Source organism: Zeugodacus cucurbitae, chromosome 5 (assembly GCF_028554725.1).
Source record: "Zeugodacus cucurbitae isolate PBARC_wt_2022May chromosome 5, idZeuCucr1.2, whole genome shotgun sequence".
NCBI classification, from domain to species: domain Eukaryota; kingdom Metazoa; phylum Arthropoda; class Insecta; order Diptera; family Tephritidae; genus Zeugodacus; species Zeugodacus cucurbitae.
In genome coordinates, this window is record NC_071670.1 from 25,909,860 (window position 1) to 25,932,276 (window position 22,417).

Sequence of the window (22,417 nt, forward strand, 5' to 3'; positions counted from 1 at the left end):
GGATCGATATATGTGTCTATGGTGAAACCTGTTGACATAACTTCCCCATACACTTCCAGCTTCCAACCGTCGTGACATAACTTCCCATGCACTTCCAGCTGTGTTGACAAAATCTCCCCGTTTGCTTCGAAAGATATTGACATACGCACCTCACTCGTTTCAAACCGTGTTCACACATACGCTCTGTGTGAGTTCATCTGCCTCGATTGACTATTCTCCTGCTCATTCGACTGTGATGAAATCTGTGTTGAGATTAATTTCTAGCAAACTTCACGCTTCGCATACGTTTCTATCTGGCCGGACAAACGGCCTACATTAACGGGGTTGATAAGCTTTTACTTGCACATTTGACCCATTTTAATGCAGATCAGTAATGCACAAAAATTTCGTGTGTTTAGCTAAATTTACCAAATTTCAGCTGGCAATGCCGACTAAAAATGAATGAAAAAGGAAGAAGAAAACGTAAACAAATGATTTATGTTTCTATTTTTCAAATTAAATTATGTACAAATATATTAGCATTAACTAATTTTAATGTTTTTAGGTGCCAGAAAGCAAAGAGAGAACAGTTTCGACAACAAAAAAGATAAAGAGCGACGAAAATGTGCTGATAAATTTGTTTATTTGTCTGCCGTCTGTTGTGTTAAAGTCTTGAGTTGTTTGAATTCGAAATAAAAATGAACGTATAGCCAATAAATTGTGACATTTATTTGACAATACAATGATCGAACTCAGAGTAGTGTTTCTGTGTAGATGATTGATTTATAGCCTAGACAGACGAACAAAATTAATTGGCATTAAGAAATGATAATGCGCATTGAAATTTTATAGTGACAGACGACAAATTTTGTGCATTTATACAGCTGATTGAGAAATTTGTTTATTTATTACAAACGTGAAATAAAAATGGATAAAAAAGAGTTATTAATGGCAATTTTGGTATTTTTGGAAAACAAAAAGAAATTTAATGAAAGAATTAAATTGTTATTAAATACATTACAAGATAATGAAGTGCAATTAAAAGCAATAGTGGATTTTAACGAAATCATACATGCTGGACTTGTATTCGCTCAGGAGCACCATCGACATATTTGGAAATTCGTAAGTAAATAGTTATTTCAATTTGGGATTGAAATCAAAAATTGCATATTTTAAGGATCGAGGTGGTATATTTTGGGAGCACGATGTCCCAACCATGGATGACTCAAGGTTCAAAGAAAATTTTCGGCTAGATAGAAGGGCATTCAAAAAAGTGTGCGAAAAGGTAAAGAGTATTGGAAAAATGGATAGCAACATGAGGCGCTGTATCTCACTTGAAAAAAGAGTAGCTATAGCACTCTTTTCTTTGGGTTCGGCAGCGGAATATAGGACTGTTGCTAGTTTGTTTGGCGTTGGGCGCAGCACAGTTGGAGAAATTGTGATCGATTTTTGTCATGAAGTATGTGGTACTCTTTCGGATTGCATTAATGCATACCCCCCACATCCGCAAGAATTAAGAAGAATTGTAGAAGGTTTCAAACTGATGGGGTTCCCACAATGCTTTGGTGCTGTTGATGGCTGCCACATCGAAGTGCAACCCAAAAAAGTGGAAGCCATAGACTATTACAATTATAAAGGCTGGTATTCAGTCATTTTGTTGGCAAGCTGTGATCAGAGGTAAATTTATGACTGTATTGATTCTCATACACATGTGTTTACATTTCTTATAACTTGCAGATCAAAGTTCACGTACATAAACATAGGATCCACTGGGAGAAATAATGACTCGTACATATTTGAGAGGAGTTCACTTAAGAAATTTCATGAACACGCTCGTATTTTTAAGGAAAATAGCGAAATAATTGAAGGCATCAATGTACCTGTGCTTCTTATTGGCGACTCAGCTTTTCGTTTATCACATCATATGATGAAACCATATCCATATGGGGTTAATCAATCGCCTGTTGAAAAGCACTTTAATTATCGACTGTCCAAATGTCGCCGAGTGATCGAAAATGCCTTTGGTCAACTTAAAGCGCGCTTCCGTAAAGTTGGAAGAGGCTTGCAAGTTGCTCCTAAAAATGTTAATATTATAATTAGAGCATGTTGCATTTTGCATAATTTTCTAAAGATTGAGAACGATGAAGTTTTTCCCGCATGGATACAAGAAGCAGCAGAAGATGAAAGAAGACATCAACCCAATCACACAACAAGATTAGGAGAAAATGACCAAACTGCGACAGCGGTTAGGAATGCCATAGCAATGAGATTTCAAAACGGTACAAATTATGTTACATACCACGGTAGCTATTTTATTTTTCATTTCAAATTTCCTTTTTTTAAATTTATTTTTATTATTAATAAATTCAATTTATTACATTACATTTTAATTCATTTCATTTTATTTTAAATATTTAATATTTCCTTTTTAAATTAACATTTAATTCAGTTACATTTATATTAATAATAATAAAAATAAATAACTACTAATAGTATACAAAATAAATATAATATTTACATTTTTTCCAACAAATTTTTAAAAATACTTATAAATTCTTTTGTAGAACTATTTTGTTCTTCAATACAATTAATGATTCTTTCTTTTAAATCTCTTCCATCTTCCACCACTACCTTAAGCAATTCATGTTGTTGTTTTGCCACTTTCACCAATTCACCCATATAATTTCTCTTTTTAGAAGTGCTCATGGATGTGGACGAGGTATCCAGTGGCGACAACAATGGCGAGCTGGTCGATGGTATTACTGGCGACAACGGCTCCGGGGACATTGTTACTGGTGATGCTGCAGGTACAGATGGCGGTAACGGCAGCAATGTTGATGACGATATGTCCTAAAGAAAAAATTGTTTTAAGTTAATACGATAAAGAAATAAAAAGATGAAATTTAAGCTTACCACAGTTAATGATTCATAAATTTCTGCATTATTGGCTGCAGTCAGCCCTATGATTTGATGCACCGCATCAAAATATTTCCACGTCGATGGGCTGCCCCCCGATGGGCCAGTTTTCTTCTTTTCTTCTCTACAATTTCACAAAGGTTAATAATGTTAAAAATGTTTTATAATAGCATAGTATACCTGTATCTTTGTGATAAGTTTCTAATTTTAATATGGACTTCCTTCGGAGTAAATTTATGTGCCATTTGCACAGATATATCGGCATATATATGCAAATTGCGCTTGGCACGTCTTAAATCATCGGCCCGCTCACGCCACAAGTCAATTAACACACATTCATCAGTGCTAGTCCAAACCACTCGCTGCTTAATTTCTGCCATCTTCTAAAATATTAAAATTTGATTTTGTCAATAAACTTGCACATAATTGAAAAAGAAATTTAAAACTTCTTACCTCTAACGCTTTCCTTTCTATCATTTGTTGACGTTTTCTTCTTCTTCTTTCTATCAATTAACATTCACAATAGCAAAAATCGGGCATTTTTGGGCAGCATTGCCAGCACAAATGTGGTAAATTCAGCTAAATGCACGAAATTTTTGTGCATTACTAATTTGCTTTAAAATGAATTAATGCGCGAGTTAAAGCAAATCATCGCCGCTAATGCAAATTAGCGATGTCGTCTGTCTAGGCTATTAGTAAATCCGTTACAATACAAATAATAGCTCTCTTTGATTTGCAAATCGTTGGAGAGAAACCAAGCGAAAACAATAGCTGTAATCGATTTGTCACTTCTCTGCTAGCTATCTTTGGGCGTTGCTTGCCTGTCGCCGCTTGCTGAGTGCTTCCAAACTTTGTTTTACAAATGAAGACTATTCACAATGGTAAAAACGATTCAAAGGACAAATTTTTGACAAAAATGACAATACAAATATATATTTTTGTTGTTTTTAATTGATTAAATAAAACGTAAAGCATAGCCGAAGCTCGAAATAAACGGATAAAACAAATATTTTTTTTCGCAGATTTAAGTGTTTCTTCTCCTAAGAAAATGGTGCAGCACTATTGCGCATCATTAAGAGGACATTTAATGCAGGATTGCATCATAAGTGCTGTCTGTCGTTTGAATTACGGATTAGTGTGTGATAAGATGTTTAAAGTGCCTTGGAGACGATCAAATAATTGCGTCAAACAACACATATGTGTTAGTGATGTTCAATCATGTGTTGCCCGCAAACGTTCAAATTAACACGTCAAACATCAGTTTTGTTTTGAGCTCGTAACGAACGGTCATCATGTCATCGTCGGATGATGATGATCTATTATTGGCATGTGCTGCAATTCTTATGAAAAAAAATTCTCAATTTTTGTATTATTTTATATTATTTAGTTTATTTTATTATATTTGATTTTACTTTATTTTATTTTATTATTTTAATTTATTTTATTTTTTTATTTTATTTTATTTAATTTAATTTAATTTAATTTCATTTCATTTAATTTCATTTCATTTCATTTCATTTCATTTTATTTTATTTTATTTTATTTTATTTTATTTTATTTATTTATTTTATTTTATTTATTTATTTTATTTTTTGAATTTTATTTTATTTATTTATTTTATTTTATTTTATTTATTTATTTTATTTTTTTAATTTAATTTAATTTAATTTGATTTATTTATTTTATTTATTTTAATTTATTTTATTTTATTTTATTTTATTTATTTATTTTATTTTTATTTTTATTTAATTTAATTTATTTATTTTATTTTTTATTTTATTTTTTATTTTATTTATTTTTTATTTTATTTTATTTATTTTATTTTTATTTTATTTTATTTTATTTTTTTTTTTATTTTATTTTATCTTATTTTTTTATTTTATTTTATTTTTTCCGCTTCGCTTTACTTCACATATCTATGCGCTCTCAGCTTGAAATCTTCCCTGCAAATGAGCTCATGCTTGTCAAACATGAGTGGAGACGATCAAATTATCGTCCGTCAAATAGAAATATCAAAAATTTTTGATTTTCATCAAACAGAGCCGACAACAGGTCGGTGTAGCGTACGTGTAGCCGAAGAGAGCCGACGACACCAACACACTTAAAGTGTTTGACGCAATTATTTGATCGTCTCCAAGGCACTTAAAGCATGCGCAATAGTGCTGCACTTTTTACTTTGATGAAAAAATACTTTAATCTGCGCAAAAAAAGTGTTATCCTTTTTTTATTAATTTATATCAAGTTAGAAACATGAAAAAAAAAATTGTTCAATTCCGGTGGCGTAAATTTGGCCATTGTGAGATCTTTAGGTCTCTGTGCATGTGAACATAGTGTAACGAAATGGGGACTATAATTGCAATTATCGATAATGATTAATATGAAGCATAATTAATTGAAAGGTAAACAACTTGTTAGATAGGATCAAACTTTAAACAGCAAAAATGGCTCAGATAACAAATTCCAAAGAATTATTATCAACAGCGCTTCAAAGTCGTATAATTCCGAACCAAGAATTTTTATTGCAAGGATCTATTCTAGATTCAGCAGTTGATCATTTAATACATCGGTAAGTTCAAAAATATCTCTGAAATACTTTTAGTACCTTGTTATAAAATTCTTAATATCCTTATTATAAACGGTTATAAATAATGTTTTGGGGTACATGAGTGTATGTAGATTCCGATTACTTTGTCGGTCGGGGTTTGACAACTCCGATCGGTATAAATGGGGTATCGAGTGAAAGAGGAGGCTAACCATTGGCTCTTGATTGGACTAGTTTTAGAAATATTCATGTTTAAAAGTCCAAATTTTTCTATAAGTAACACATGGTAACGCTTTTTTCTCATTTTTCACTTCATATATATAAATTCATCCATAAATTCCTCTTTTTGCGAAAATTCCTTTTTTTTTTATTTAACAAATTGTAATAACAGAAAGTGGTTCTACGCGAAAAAAAACTTTGGACACACCGGTTTTGGCTCGAGCAGGTTTATTTTTTTAAAGCGCGGCCGAAGGCCGCCAGTATCGAAAGGGGTTCTACGCGAAAAAAACTTTGGACACCCCGGTTTTGGCTCGACTAGGGTTATTTTTTTAAAGCGCAGCCGAAGGCCGCTGGTGCAGAAAGGAGTTCTACACGAAAAAACTTCGGACAACCCTGGAATGATCTTTTGTATACATACTTGATGCAGAAGAGAGTTCTACGGCAAAAAACTATGATATGCAAATAAATAAAACACAGTGATTAAAAATCTATCATCTATTGTTTCTAACATGTGGCAATGCTCGATTTCCACATAATTGTAAACACAGAAACCTTTTCAGCTATTAGTGTGCTAAGTGATTTTTAAAATAACTAATTTTTGCTTAAAAAACCTTAAATAAATCTATATTTTGAATTAAATTGAATGTTAATAGCGTAATTTTCAATATGTGAAGTGAAAAATTTGAAAAAATAGTGATACAGTGTGTGAAATACCATGTGTTACTTATAGAAAAAATTGGAATATTTCAAATATTTCAACTATAAGTCCTATCAAGAATATTTATATATATTCCTGCTCTGAAAAGCCTCCTCTTTCGCCCGATACCCCATTTATACCGATCGGAATTGTCAAACCCCGACCGCCAAAGTAATCGGAGTCGTGACTTAATGCGGATCATCTTGGGATTTCGTATTGTTATATCTTTCAGCAAGATAATGATCCAAAGCACACGGCTCACAATACGAAACATTGTAATTGTATTATACACCAAATGTTTTGGAATTGCTACCCCAGACGCCGGACTTCAATCCGATTGTGCACTTTTGGGCCGATTGAGAGCGTGGAATTTGGAATTCGTCAAGGGAAAGCCTTGAAGCTCATTTAGACTTTTGCGAATACTTTGAAATTCATATTCAGCCTTATTGTAAATTTTATGTGAACGACATTCCCAGTGAAAAAACTTACATTTGTGTTTTTTGTAAGATGAATTTCACATGGGGAAAAACTCACATCTTCGAAAATTTTCCCTTATTGTAAATGTAATTTTGTGAAACAGTAAAATTTGTTCACAAAATCAATTTTAGGAAACAAGTATCAATATTATCAATTTAATTTATATTAACAACTTTTTTAGTTTCTTTTTTAGTAGTTCTTTGGCTATATGAAACCATAGCTAAATTATTATTCGGTGGGATCCTTGTGCGGTGGAGGGCGCTTCAAGATTATTTCAGCGTTTGTAAGGCGTAAGTGGCTGCTATAAAGATAGCGGCGGATGTATTGCTTCGAAGCTTCAGTGACTGGTAAAGAAGTGTCTACCCTCACTTTTAGTCGATACCAGTTATATCTTCAATTAGACTAGTTTGGGTGCCTGGCCACAGAAGAATCCTGGGTAATAACGTAAGAATAATGAACTTTTAAGGCTAGGCACGTCAGTCTTAACTACAGTAGAATGCGAACAAGTAGGAGCACCTACGCCCTTGTGATCTACTGGACAGTTGGGCCTCAGCTGAGCTGGAATGCTCCGTTTAGTCAAGATTAAGAATAAAATTCCGTGGATCTCACTTCTTGAACGTCCTCGCGAATCGGTTTCTGTAGAAGTAAACTACCTATGCAGATTTGCAGTAAGTTCACAGCGGTTTGTTTGAGTCTTAATATATAATTTGGGTTTTTTTCTGACTTCACAAAGGACTGTCTGAGTCAACAGTCTGAGTGTTTTCCCCTTCTTGTGGGAACAGTCATAAAACCTAACCTGAGGTCTATTAACAAAATACAGTTGAAGGTTTTGGTGGAAAATCCTGATATAGTAAAGAGCTTTCACAAAGAAAATAACGATAAAGTACATGCATTTAGGAATAGGAACATGATTTCTTGATTAGCACGGAGCTACCATCGAAATCAGTTTCTGATTGTTTCAAGATTGTTAAGTTGCTACCCAATGTGGGTCCGTTCAACTTGTTTTATTGCATTATCCCTTCGAATATGATGTTACATCCTTTTCCGTGGTGGAGAAAGCAAGTCGAGCCAGCACTGAAAAATGTAAAAGTAATAATTTATCCTTTTATGCTAAAATAGTCGCGCAATTGGCTTTATAAATTGAATCTTCATTTGTAGCCCCAATACGAATCAACAAAAAAATCAAAACAAAAATATTTGTGACAGAATACCGAAATTCGAATAAAAGTTTTCTTTCACACGAAATTCATTATACGAAATATTATTTCGTGTGGAAAAAATATTAATGGCAATGTTTTATTCACTTGAAATTTACAATAAGTCTGATTGTTTTTAAGTTGAATCGTTGTATTCATAAGTTTTTCTCTGAAAACTGTTCTTATCATTTTAATTTAAATTAAACCTTAAACCACAATGAACTGCTTGCATAAGAATTTCGAGAAATAAATAATATAAAAAGAGATTATTTGCGATTTATCGGAATTTAGAGCTTTTTTTATATATAATTTTTGGATATTTAACTATACTGCTAGTAAACAAATCAATATGTAGGTATATATTTCCCGATTCAGTTTTGAATACACGAAATATTTTATTCAATATCTAAACAAGTGAATTGTTATTTCAACAAATAAAAGTTATTCAAAAACCAAAGGTCAAAGCAGTCCTGATTAACACATTCGTGCAAACAGCATAAATAGAAGATTTGGGTAATGAACTAGAAATTTTAATTGGTTATGAAACAATACAGCAATTTTTAGGAGGATAAATATTCTGCATTGCCAAAAAAACTACGAGTTAACGAGGTGACCAAAATAAATTGAATTTTTAAAAATAATCGAAGTGCTGACGAATGTATTATTGTTATCGAAATTATTGCGATGTAAACTTAAAATTGTTATGTGTGCAGTCCCACTATTCTGATTCCGATAATCTGCAATGCAAACTCCTGTCTTATATTTTATATTAGGGTCAACCCACGCCGGATCAGTTAAAAATGTCTTTCTATAACAGCCCATAGCTTCATATGGACCAACCCACATTGAACAAGACGAAACAAAAAGGCATGTTTGATCCTTGACTTATTCGAAGTGATGTTGTCGAACTTCTTATGTAGGTTCATATCATGATTCAACAAGTAAGGAAAGGCTAAGTTCGGGTGGAATCGAACATTTTATACTCTCGCAATTTATTGATGTAATTTTATAAATATAACACACAATTTTGATGAGTCTGGATGGCTATTATTTACATGCTGTCTAAGCCTCATTTCGAGAGACTTTACAAGTTTGGTTGTTTCATTTACTACCGAATCCACACCAAGATCACGGTGAAGGTCAGCATATCTAACATACCAAGGAGCACTAACTACTTCTTAGTGTCTTATTTTGGAAGCGCTGAATGCAGGCAATACAGCTTTGACTTGAGCAAACCCTTAATTGAGCTCTATAGGCCCAAATTGGCTTTAGTACTTGATTATTAGCAAATTTTTGATCAAGCTCACAACTTTTTTTCTTGACATGCTCTTTCCAGCGAAGCTTAGCATCTAGCGTGATGTGGTATAGGAGTACCATTTATATAAATGGGATGGTATGATCTCTTTTTTAAAGTGAAGTATACGTACATTGATTTGGAATCGTTTTTTTGGATTGGGCAGAGCACACTGAGATTCCAATCGTCAGTCATGCTTTCTTCCGACCATATTCTACAAAGAAGCTGATGTTTACACCTTATCAGTTCTTCGCCGCCGTATTTGAATAGCTCGACCGGTAATCCATCAGCCCAATTGCTATTCGAATTTCTTCATGGTCGGGTAATGGAACATCCATTCCATCGTCATCGATTGGGGAATCGGGTTCGACATCTCCTGGCGTTGTACCTTCACTGCCATTCAGTAGGTCGGAGAAGTATTCCTTCCATAACCCCAGTATGCTCTGGACATCCGTTACCAGATTACCTCACTTGTAAAAAGCATGTAAAGCACTGGGCCCAACACGCTTCCCTGGGGAACATCCGCTTCTATCGGTTGCAAGTTTGAGTATGCGTCCTCTTGTTTTATGCGGAAGTATCTATCTTTTAGGTAGTAAGCAATTATTCCGCAATATTGTTTGGGTAACATGCATTTCAATTTCAGCAGTAGACCCGAATGCCAAACTCTATCAAAAGCCTGTGTCACGTCTAAGAAGGCCGCCGAACAAACGTTCTTTTTATACTCTCGCAACATGTTGTACAGAGTGTAATAGTTATGTTCACATAACGGTTGTTTGTGTCACCAAGAAATAAAAGAGTTAGATATGGGGTTATATATATAAATGATCAGGATGACGAGTGGAGTTGAAATCCAGATGTCTGTCCGTCTGTCTGTCCGTGCAAGCGATAACTTGAGTCAAAATTAAGATATCTTAATGAAAATTGGAACACATATTCCTTGGCACCCTGAGTAGTTTGCATTGGAAGATGGGCAAAATCGGTCCACTGCCACGCCCACAAAATGGCGAAAACCGAAAACCTATACAGTGTCATAACTAAGCCATAAATAAAGTTATGAAAATAAAATTTGGAACATAGGATCGCATTAGGGAAGGACACATTTGGATGTAATTTTTTTTTGGAAAATTGCAAAATGCAAAATGGGCGTGGCGTCGCCTATTGTCGAGTTACAATTAATACTGATTTAAACACATTGACTGACACAAGTTTTGGCACAGCGGGTTTTGGTTCAATGAGTTCTCTGCTGCAGTTCCGTTAATATAAAAAGTAGGTTCAAATGTCAGGCGTTGGAAACCTAGTATTTATTCATGAGTAATGGACCAAACTTTATATATAAATATATTCAAAGAAAATTTGTAGTAAATCATAGAAAAGCTGAATCTTGTGGTTGATTCATCACGTTCCCACGTTCTTGCAACTCCTCCTCAATCACCGGACTTAAATCCGATTGAGTATACATGGGATGAACTTAAATAAAGTGTTGAAAAGCATAACTTAACAAGGAAAAGCCAATTAAAAGAGGTACAACAACATAAATTGGTCAATATTGGATCTGAGGTGACTTGGTGCAGTCCATGCCAAATCGTCCAAATGAAATTATTAAAATAAAAGGTTTAAATACCCGTTATTAAATTTGCTTTTTCTTTTCTATGTTGAAATGTTCAAATAAAAATTCTAACTGTGCCAAAACTTTTGTCCACTGAAATATATTCGTTTTTTATTAAAAATATTGTAACAAACAAACCACAGACATTACATAAACAAAATTGAGCTTAGTGATAGATAACAGGAATGTATATGACTAGTGAGCTACTTGAACACACTTTTTATATTTAAAGAACTACAGACAACTAATGGAACCAACATCCGCTGTGCCAAAACTTTTGTCCGTCAGTGTACGTACATCAGAGAGCAGCTTCGGGTATGTTCGAGTGTGTTCAATCACACTAGCTTAAATTCGGTACGAGTGTGTCGTAACACTCTTCAAACACGTGTTCGATCGAGTTTAGAACCCGAAGCGAAAATAACGCAAACGAACAATCAAGACGGTCCTATCTTCGAGTGCAAGCAGCAAACTCGGATTTTATGTATATTATATTTTCGGGTGTGTCGTGCACGTGTTGATTGTGATCGACACACTCGAGTGGCACTCGAAAACCAAAAAATAATAGATATACATACGTACACACATATGTATGTATGTTGGCGTCGGGATGACGCGTTCTGTCTTAGCTTTTTTGGTTGAATAATTTGAATATTAGACGTACATAGTACATATTATAAAAGAATAATTCAATTTAAGAATAGAATTCACTCAAAACCTATTTTATTTATTAATTCATAAATCATAAATAAAAAACATTTCATTGCACTTAAATATTTTAATTTTTTTTAAATCACAAATTTCAGGTGTAGACCAGATAAGGTGTTTGTGCCATTGGAAATGTTCTCACAACCCGAATTTTCTATCGTTGTCATTATGAATTATAAAAAGTAAACAAAACAAACAAAACCAATATTCGTTGACAATCACTACGCAATAATAGCATGACTGCCAAATACATACATACATATTCTGAAATTTTGTGCACACTCGTGTGTGACTCGATCACAATCAATACGATCGGGTTAGAGTGCCAGCTCGTTCACAAACGAGTGTCAACTCGGCACTCTGTTAAAACAAGCATATATGCTTGTGTTTCGAGTGTCGCGAAAGGCTCGTTCGTTTTGAACATGTCTCCAAGCGATCAATACGTGTATTCATACCGAAAAGTTTAATCAAACAAAATCAGAGTGGACATTCGAGTGTGCACGAAAATGATATATCCGTTGCAGCTCTCTGACGTACATCTATACTACTATTATAAAGAGGAAAGATTTGTATGTATGTTTGTAATGAATAAACCCAAAAACTACTGTGCCGATTTCACAAATTCTTTCACCATTGTAAAGCTACATTCACCCCAAGTAACATAGGCTATATTTATTGCTAGAATCTCAACTTTATGGAAATAGTTCCCAGGTGAGGGTATCAAAAAGACTCCTTGATGGAGAATCTTAATCTGAAACTGAAAATCGTCTTGCAAGCCATTCCTTCTCGTCTCTTCGCATTGCAAGCTTCTCGCTGATCAAAATTTCAAAATCTCCCAAGTACGCACTTGAGAGTCGAGTATGGAACGTGTGCAGCGGCTTGAAGAACAAAATATTAGTAACATACAAGCTCGAAATAGAGCGTCGACTTCATAATCAGAGTAAAAGAAAACGGTCATCAAAGACTAGAGGTCGTAATCAAGTTTTAGCTTAGAATAAAATATAATTTCATGTTCGAATTTTCCTTATTTTACTTTTTTAAAATGAACCTACGCAAAAAACGGGAAAGTACATACATATGTATGGGAGAGTGTGTATAAGTGTGTAAAAACTTATAACTTTTGAAATGTTTGTTTAACCCCGTGCGAAGCCGGAGCGGTCTGCTAGTGTATGATAATTACAATATACAATAAAATATACATTATTTTACAGATTAAGAGGACTATGTGATACCGTGGATGCATCACCAGAACCGTTTCATGATTTGGAAGTGTGCTTAAGTCTAAGGCAGCCAACGCAGACCGCACCGCTAATGCTTCGTGTTCGAAGAGCCTTAGACAGAGATTCTCCTTTCCAATTACGATACATAGGTCAGCCTGAGTTAGATAGATCTCGTCCAACGTTGGTTCGATCCAGCATAGATGTTGGTTGTACCTCAACAATTCTAGATTTCCTTACAGAATTGGGTTGCAGATTGGATTTCGAATACGTCAGTCGAGGTATGTTTCGTTATAAAACAAGATACACGGAACCCCGCTTAAGTGCCATCCCGTTTTAGTGCCTTTCCCTCCTATGTGTCAATATTTACGATATCGTTGTTTTTCTCTACACAACACATACATAAATAGTTCCCCGCTTAAGAGCCTCCGCTTAAATGACTGTAATATTTAAGCCACAAATAAAATTTTTTGGCAATTTTCCTCTTTTTAGTGCCTTTTAATATTTTTTGCATTGAATGCGCTTATCAAAAGCAAAACATAAATTTTTGTAATGTTTTTTTTTCATATTTATTGTTATTAATAAGTATTTTTGTTATTAATAAGAAATAAGTGTAAAATAGTAGATCGAAGTATTTGAGTAAAAGCTTGGTAAGTACCTCGAGACACTTAAGCGGAATTAATTAAGATTCCTTTCCGTTTTAGTGCCTCAAAAATGTTACATCTTTAGCAGTGGCACGTAAGCGGGGAGAAACATTGATGCTCACTTTTTGCTACCAAATTTCTGTGGTGAATAATTATACCACCACATTCGTAAAATTGTGACGAAAATAAATGCTTTCATTATTTTTAAATTTGGAAGAAAAACAGGCTGCTGTAACAATTAGTGAAAAGAGGAAATCGTTTTATAACCAAAAAGTATTAAATCAGTATTATTTGTACAACATTTCAATAATTTTCGCCTAAAATCATTCCTTGATGCCAAAGAAAATCACCCCCGTGGACTACTTGACAGTTTTCCATTAACACCCTCAATTGTGGATTGTTTACGTTTTTACAGCTGATAGTTTCTCTACTCCCTCTATAACATGGTTAAACATTGGACAAAAAAGCCTTTGGAACCATTTGAAGAAGGCTGGATACAAAAATAAGCTTGAGTATGGGTGCAAGATATGTCCCATGGCAGTGGCATTATGGAAATATATTTAAAACATCAACAGTGAGCAAAACGATGTATATTTCCGAATTCGGTATAATTTTACATAACTATTTTTTTGGTAGGTCCACGAGTAATATAAGTGAAACGGATATCAAAATTTCAATATTTAGGTGTCCACAAATTAAAATCCTAAAACCACAAAGGGAAAAGAAATAGTATTGCCTATCCATTGTTTTGCTAGAATGGATGTCAAAAAGAGTAATATGGCTTTTTAGTTACTAAACATTTAGCAATTCATTCAAGAGTTTATATTACCAATAGGCAAATCTATAAACTTTATGATTTCGATGTCTTGTATGATAAATTCATATAATGACTAGAATATTATTTTGTTATGTAAATAAATCATTTCATAACATCTGAGACATATGTACATGTAGTACATATTGTAGTATGCTTCAGAAGCCATATGTGTATCACCGTTGTTCCGAATTTTGCTTGGAAGCAAATGGTGTTACGTAATACAATACAGTTCTAGAAACCACTGAACATTTTGTGGTGTTGTGAAATGTACTACAATGCTTTAACATCTTCTGCCACAATCATATGTTTTCTGACATTTTGGCAAACAGAAAATAAATTAAATTCAAAATAAACTGAAATCAAACAACAAAATTTGAAAAAAATGATGTGAAAAATATGTTGAGAAGTAATAATTATAATGGAAAATAATATTTTAAGATTGCTTGAAGTAATAACAAAATCAGCATGTTATTCATAATTATATTTTGCTTGAATTTATTGGTATCAGCTGATGGATGTAAACATAGTACAATACTACATGTGTGTCACTATGCTGGTACATGGTTTCTAGCTTAGGCATAAAATAAAAAGTTTCTTTTTCTTTATAAATTGTAAGAAAGTTAAATGCTCTTTACAAATAAAATATTGTGAAAGTGAATTTGTTGTAATAGAGATATTTTACTTTTGTCGTTATTTTCATACAAAAAAGATAAATATGAACATGTTGATGGTTCACGTTATTGAGCCGTTTTATTTTATTTTTCCCTTTTTTGTATAAAAGAAATGAAGATAATAAGGGTAACTTTGACGAAATTGTTTTTCATATATTGCATACGATTACAGCAGATAGCAAATTTTTGGCAATACATTACAAAGTTTAGATTTTCATAGTCCACAAGGAACTTTTCTGAAGCTTAGCATAACAACCAACTAAATCAATATTGCATTCCTATTTCAATGTATTATATTATATAGTAATCTATAACTCTGCGGGGGAACAAAACACTAGGAGGGATCTGGGATGAAAAAGTTAATATGTAGCTACTGCCATCCGATATTCCATCACCCTCATTTACGCGCGGCACTCCCTGTTTAGTTAGCGAGGTTAACGAGGCTCTGACGTCCGAACAAAGACGTTATAACCTTATCATATGTATAGAGTAAATGGGGTTGTAAAACCAAACCATATACTTTGCATCAGGTCTGGGAGGCTTCAGTCGATATCTCGACATCAAAATCGGATAGATAGGCTGATAAACGGTCAATCTTAAGGGAGGGGTAGGGTTTCAGCGTAAATAAAAAACACTTTTTTTGTGATTTTTTATCTCAAATATCGATTAAGCAATTTTATTCAAACCTATACATTATTGAGCATAGCTTCCCCTAGGACGTCTTGAAATAAAAAATCAATTTGCGGTGTTCACTGTAACTCGGACGGAAATTATCCGTAATTAATTATTACTAAACGTAGGGAGGAGGTATTTTATATGAAGAAAATGTGTTCAAAGTTTGAAATGAAGAGGTCGAGTAGTTTTCAAATGGCAGTGAACAGGGACTTCGAAGAAGTAGTTTTGAGAAAAACGCGTTTAAAGACGTAGCTGTTAGAGTTAGAGCGTTAAAGGCCCCGAGACTAATTAAACAATCAATTTTTCGAAAGTGAAAACCTTTACCCCGCCCTTAACAAAAACCAAACTTATCAACGAAGCCACAATAAAGAAGGCTCGGATAAAACAAACACTCATCCAAATAACGACCTTTATCATGAAAAATAGGTCCAGATTCGGGGCATGGAATATTTGCGCACTCTCAGAAACTTCACGTCTAGCCCTAGGGCAAAGGATTTATTTTGAAATTGAAGTTAAATTATTAACTATTTTGCAACAAATATTGAAATGCATGTGAAAAGCTACGTTATAGAATAATGCCGAAAATACATGTGCAGAATTCTGCATGCAGAAAAAAATTATACTGATTTGACAGTTCGGATTCTGCACCTCAATCAGTGGTCGGCACGAGAGGAATTGTAACTGTGTAGGTGAGCTCGAAATGAAAAATACCCAGTGAGAACTCTGGAACCTTACATTTTGAGAATGTTTTCCATTTTTTCATAAAACATGCATTTTGGTGCTCATTTTTTCATTTAAGTTATTTTGTTATTAAAACAAATATGTTAGATCATAAAAGCCCTAACTTTATTGTCTTTAAACAGCTTAAAACCTTAAATTTAATACATAACATCAAACGACTTTCATAACAGTAAGGGATTTCGCGCAGGGCACTTATGCATCGTGCCGCAGTCATGCGCGATGTTCATTCGTTGCTGGTTCGACAACGACTGATCGATAGAGCGTACGTGTGATGTAAGTTCGCCACAATTGCGCCAAGCAGTGCCGACCACTGACCTCAATGTAGATCTGCATGGCATGTGAAATTTGAATTTCTCTGCGCAGAGGCAGTGCTGACAACATTCAAAAATTTAATTTTTGGGCAACTGAGAGACAACAGCTGAGACTGTCCATTGAAAATAAACAAAAGTTATTTTTATCTGCTGCTAGCTAGTGACAATTAGGCAAGTTTCTGCTTTTTTAAACAATTATTTTATTTATTAATTTTTAAGATGCAATATGATTTAGTGGCCCAAAATAACACACCTTGCAAATAGCTACCATTTTTCCGTTTTTTTTTTTACTCTTCTTCTTTGTAAAAGTAACTCGTCAATGGCACTTTTCCCCTTTCTGATAACCAGCAGATATTAGCAGTAAAGAAACAATCTTATACAACCCGAAGATCTGCTTGTCAAAATTTACTGCACATGTATTTTGGCTCGAAAAAATTGTGCAGATCTACATGCTGAATATCTGTACATGTATTTTCGGCATAATTCAACTAAATTTTTAAATTCTAATCAATATAATTAGACAGAAATCAGCTGTTTCTATTTACATTATTTTGTTTACCACACAATTTTTATCAAAATTATCACTGAATACCAAACAATTTATTTCTTGATAAAAATCTAAAAAAAAATTAAAATATTTTATAAATTTGTCAAGTGCACAGAAAAGGGTAGTTTATTTACATATATGTATCTGTAATTTAATTTCCAATAGCAATTCGGGACTTCCAATAATAACGTGGAAAGAATATAACATATGTAATCGATGTAAAGTTCGTCTGTGCCCATTTTAATTCTTTGTATGAATTTGACCAAAATAAATATAAGTATTAACAGCATTATTATATATTTCAGGTTATATTTTTCGGAAAGGAAGGATGAAAATAACTGTGTCTAAAATCAAGGCTGTGTCTGCAAAACAACAGGAAATTGGTTCGGAAACAGTATCTCAAAGTTATCTCGTTGAACTTTCTGTTCTTGCCCCAAATGGACAAGATTCTATCGGAGATGAAATGCGTATATTTGCCGAACAATTGAAACCGTTAGTTCAGTTAGAAAAAATTGATTACAAGCGGCTTGGTGGTTTACCATGAAAATTTGTTTGAAAAAGAAAAAAACAATTAAGATAATAAAAAAATTGTATTTACTGGTTAAATAAAAGTGTTATAAACTTATTTTCTTCTTACCCAATTCTAACAGCAGATTAGCTATCAAGTTGCCGGCAGTGTGAAGGGAAAAAACTGGTTTCTCAATAAAAAATTTAATTGATCAATTAATAGTGGGAAAAGCTATTGCCCATCGTGGTTACAATAATTTGGGCCAATGTTCGGATAAACATTCGTGGTGAGTTAATCTTTCATTGAAGTGAATTACAAAAGTGAATACAGGTGGAATTGATATCAAACAACTGGAAGTATATATCGCCTCTCGAATATTCTAGCAACTTCGAATATCGATGTCTGGCTTGTTATCAATTTCAATTGTCGATTCTAGTTTGTTCTGGTATCACTTTCTTTACACTACCCTCCACTTAAATCTGATCGTCCCGATTAGACTTACTTCCAGAACCAAACGCTTAGTATTTCTTCATCTCTTTTCGTCTTTTAGGACAATGTTGGCTTCCTTAGCATTTCCAAAATTAACCTCCCAGTCGTCTTTGACGTTGTTTCCTAAACAGCAGGTCGATAAACCAGGAACACGGATATATGGGTATCCTCTGTACCTGTGGTGATACCTGACCACCAGCTACCTTAATGTATGTATGGATGTAATGCAGCTGCAAGAGTTTTTCGGTCACATAACTTCTGATACATCTCTCGACTACTGATGCACACGTCCGCCATCTCGTCAATCTCTTGGCTTAGAATTGGGTATTCCTCCGTCTTGACTACCAAAACACTCCTGTTTTCTGATTTACTGGTAGGTAATGGACCAGCTACAATCATGGCGAATCGTTCAAATGTCGCTCCTAAACTGTACTGCTTCATCTGACCATGACTCTTGGAACTCGACACTTTAGATGCAATGCACTCCCTCATTGATTGACGACAACCAACCCAATAAAATGGATTCTTCAATTTTACCAAGGCTTTCGTGATTCTCAAGTATCCTTGATTTAGACCTCTGTGCATCTCGTTGCAATCTATATGTAATCTTTCACTCCGAGCAATCATGAGAGAACGGGAGCTTTGTCCTTCTTTGCTTTTCCACACTTGATATAAGCAACCAACAACCCCTCCTCTTTCAACTGTGAGGACACCACATTCACTTCTCTCCATGCGTTTCTAAAGGTTTTAACATATACGTCTGATTCGCTTCCAACTGTGTGGACATATTCTCACCATGCTCTTCCAGCTGTCTTAACATGTCTGCGCTATTTGAGGTCACATCCATTGACTCCTCCTCCTGCTTTTCCAGCTGTGAGGACACCCTATTCGCTTCCGACTGTGTTGACAAAATCTAACCCACTCGCTTCCGACTTCCGCTCTTTTAACTGTGAAGAAAATTGAGCTGTTATTTGCGTTGACTGTTAAGCGTGTGTCCCGTTCTTCCATTCGCGTTGACCAACGCGCGTCCTGCCCTTCAAACTGGGATTTCATCTCCTTTATTTCTAATGACTGTGCCTGCAACTGTGACGACATCTGCGATGACATCTGGGCTATAGCAGACAAAATCATGTTCATGTGTGATATTAGTGATACGCATAGATATTTTGGTGAGTTTTATAACGAACTAAATAAAAGTACTGCGATTTTAAATATTTTTGATGATTGTAAGCAGAATACACAGAATACATTGAATTAAAAACAGAAGAAATATATAAATTCTATGCCTCATTAATTGAAATTTCTTTACCATCAAAATCCAACGAAGAATAACTTTTGCAACAGGTGCTACTTTGACTGAGTACGAAATTGAAAAGTCCTCTCTCGACGAACCAAAACAAAACTCTGTAAGTCGCTCATTGTTCCCGTCCTTATGGGCGAAGTTGACATTCGATCAGACAATTCAAGATGTTTTCGAGAGAAAGGTTTTACGAAAGATTTATGGACTTTTGAACAATAGCAAAGGCGAATACCGCATACGATGGAACGATGTGCTGTTAGAGTTATTCGACGGCATAGACATAGTTAAGCGAATAAAAAGACAACGGTTGCGCTGGCAAGTTCGTGTTGTTCGAATAGACTAAAACATTACAGATTTCCGTTTCGCTAAACATGGGAGAGAACAAGCGGATGATGTAATAACACTTCTTGTAATTATCTTATAAATTTGTTATATTAGTAATTTTATGTATTTGTCTATATTTAGACAATACATTATTTGACCAAAATAATTGTTTTCTCTTAAAATTAACCCTATTTCGTAATTTTTTCTTCTCCAAATCTCTAATTGTGTGCACATAGACCGTAAAATATCAAAAATTTTCACGAACATGGATTGGTATGCGCACAGGCCCATATACAGTAAATCTCCTTCGAACGAGTACTGTATCGTGTATGACCACTTAACCAATATATGGCAGCTTATATAGAGTAACAGATTTCCAAAATCAATCGTTAACGCTAAACCTCCACCCTGAGTTTGATCACTGGATTGTCAAACAAAAGTCACACCTTAATGGCTATACACTAATCTTTATTTCGAATTCCTTATAACTTAAATCTGCTCGTCCCGATTAGACACACTCCCAGAACTAAACGCTTCGCATTTCTTTCTTTAAACTCGTCTAGGACACTGCTGTTCTCCTTAGCATTTCTTTCTCCATTGGCATTAATCTTCGCAGTCGTCTACGCCGTTGTTTCCTGGACAGCAGGCCGATAAGCCAGGAACAAGGGTATATGGGCATCCTCTGTACCTGTGGTGATACCTGTCCACCAGCCTTCTAAAACGCTCTTCCGGATGATTCGTTCCACGATGCTTTCGGACTTTGGATGTAATAAAACTGCAAGTGTTTTCCGGACACATAGCTTCTGGCACATCTCCCAACTTTTGATGTCCACGTCCGCCCAATCGTCAGTTTTTTACCACGAATTGGGCACACTTGTTTCCTGATTTATTGGTAGGTAATGGAACTGCTACAACCATGGCGAATCGCTCAAAAGGAGTTCCCAAACTGTAATGCTTCATTTGACCAAGACCAAGAATGATAGAAGACAAGATTACGACAGGCTGAGCGTTCACGACCAACGAATGGGAATAGGCAACAGAAGAATTGTCAAATGGAAAACGGAAATGTGAAACATAGTGAACCAAATTGAATAATGTGCAGATAAAATATCACAATGAACGTAATTCTTAAAATCTTCATTTATAAAATGATCTAATATAATCATGCATATTTATAATTAAAATTATATGTTTTGTTACAAAAAGTTCGCCATTTTGCCAACTTTTTTGTTGGTTGGAAAAGTGAGAAAAAAATCTTTATAGACGACTTTTTTGTACTATTGTTGTTTAATTCCGCCATTGCGGACTTCTTTTTCAAATTAATACATTTTTCACTTAAAATTTTAAATAATAATTAAGCACAAGCCTTGACTTCAGCTCTTTGTTTTGGTTTTATTGTTTTGTACCACCGTGCAATTTTGTTTTGCTCGCGTGTTCGTGGTCGTGAAACTTGTCACTCAACAGGAACTCAAAACTCAAAATAACTAACTGTAAACGCCTGTCGTAATCTTGTCTTCTATCATTCTTGGACCAAGACTCTTGAAACTCGACACTTTAGATGCAATGCACTCCCTCATTGATTGACAACAACCAACCCAATAAAATGGATTATTCAATTTTACCTAGGCTTTCGTGATTTTCAAGTATTCTTGATTTGGACCTTAGTGCATCTCGTTTCAATCTATAGGTAATCTTTCACTCCGAGCAATCATGAGAGATCGGGAGCTTTGTCCTTCTTTTCCACACTTGACATAAGCAACCAGCAACCAGCCACCAACTTAAAACTGCTCCACTGTGCCTTTGCGATTAGAGGTTCTGCAGACATTTCTTCTTACTTTGGACGTTTCACAACTGGAGCTTCATCTTGAGATTCTTGTTCCTTCATATCACAATCTTTTGTCCATGACACGTCTGTCTTCTCTGGGTCACCTCCGTCAATATATGTGCCTCCTGCTCCTTCTATTGTGTAGATACCTGCGCTGAAACCTGCGATGGTATACACTCTCCATACATTCCCAGCTGTGTTGACACCTCTTCTCTTTTAAAGGTCACCTCCATCGACTCCTCCTCTTTCAACTGTGAGGACACCACATTCACTTCCAATTGTGTTAACAAAATCGTTCCATGCGTATCTATAAGTCTTAACATATGTCTGATTCGCTTCCAACTGTGTGCACATATTCTTACCATGTTCTTCCAGCTATCTTAACATGTCTGCTCTATTTGAGGTTAGATCCATTGACTCCCTCCTCCTGCTTTTCCACCTGTGAGGACACGATATTCGCTTCCGACTGTGTTGACAAAATCTGCCCATGCAAGTTATCGATTTCGATAGTCAATTCTAGTGCCATTTTCGTTACAATACTATTACTTGTGTAATAAATAGTATTATTTTAGAGTTTGCATAAGTAATATTTCGTAAATATGAACATAAAACAAAAAAATGTATACTTAATTTGCAGTTTTATTTTTTAAAGCAATTTTTGTATTTTTTCTGATACTTTCGTCGCATCGATGTTTTATTTGATGCATCGCATTACAA

At 34.6% G+C, this 22,417-nt stretch overlaps 2 protein-coding genes across 4 annotated transcripts; one reads left to right on the forward strand and one right to left on the reverse strand.

Annotated features, from left to right (window-relative positions):
• Nucleotides 1-871: 871 nt before the first annotated feature.
• LOC128922093 (uncharacterized) lies at nucleotides 872-3,577 on the reverse strand. The gene is made up of 4 exons (XM_054231581.1): nucleotides 3,349-3,577; nucleotides 3,076-3,278; nucleotides 2,893-3,019; nucleotides 872-2,829 (listed from the first exon to the last, which is right to left on the reverse strand). Exons 1-4 carry the CDS (start codon nucleotides 3,370-3,372, stop codon nucleotides 2,494-2,496), a joined length of 690 nt encoding a protein of 229 aa, XP_054087556.1. The 5' UTR covers nucleotides 3,373-3,577; the 3' UTR covers nucleotides 872-2,493.
• Nucleotides 3,578-5,127: 1,550 nt separating this feature from the next.
• LOC105219435 (mediator of RNA polymerase II transcription subunit 18) lies at nucleotides 5,128-21,252 on the forward strand. Of its 3 annotated transcripts, XM_054232186.1 has the most exons (4): nucleotides 5,254-5,461; nucleotides 11,730-11,813; nucleotides 12,843-13,129; nucleotides 17,560-21,252. In XM_054232186.1, the coding sequence occupies exons 1-4, from the start codon at nucleotides 5,337-5,339 to the stop codon at nucleotides 17,796-17,798; spliced, it is 735 nt and encodes a 244-aa protein (XP_054088161.1). In that variant the 5' UTR covers nucleotides 5,254-5,336; the 3' UTR covers nucleotides 17,799-21,252. The 3 variants fall into 3 exon arrangements, with proteins under 3 accessions (XP_054088162.1, XP_054088161.1, XP_011193862.1); XM_054232187.1 differs by lacking the exon at nucleotides 12,843-13,129 and having other exon boundaries at nucleotides 5,128-5,461; nucleotides 17,560-17,778; XM_011195560.3 differs by lacking the exon at nucleotides 11,730-11,813 and having other exon boundaries at nucleotides 5,260-5,461.
• The last annotated feature ends 1,165 nt before the right edge of the window (nucleotides 21,253-22,417 follow it).

Coding starts and splice junctions, on each gene's coding strand:
- LOC105219435 (XM_054232186.1), top strand. CDS start 5,337: ATGGCTCAGATAACAAATTCCAAAGAATTATTATCAACAGCGCTTCAA. Junction 5,462..11,729: donor GTTGATCATTTAATACATCG/GTAAGTTCAAAA, acceptor CACAAATTTCAG/GTGTAGACCAGATAAGGTGT. Junction 11,814..12,842: donor GTCATTATGAATTATAAAAA/GTAAACAAAACA, acceptor ATTATTTTACAG/ATTAAGAGGACTATGTGATA.
- LOC128922093 (XM_054231581.1), bottom strand. CDS start 3,372: ATGATAGAAAGGAAAGCGTTAGAG. Junction 3,279..3,348: donor TAGAAAGGAAAGCGTTAGAG/GTAAGAAGTTTT, acceptor TTAATATTTTAG/AAGATGGCAGAAATTAAGCA. Junction 2,830..2,892: donor TTTATGAATCATTAACTGTG/GTAAGCTTAAAT, acceptor TTTTTTCTTTAG/GACATATCGTCATCAACATT.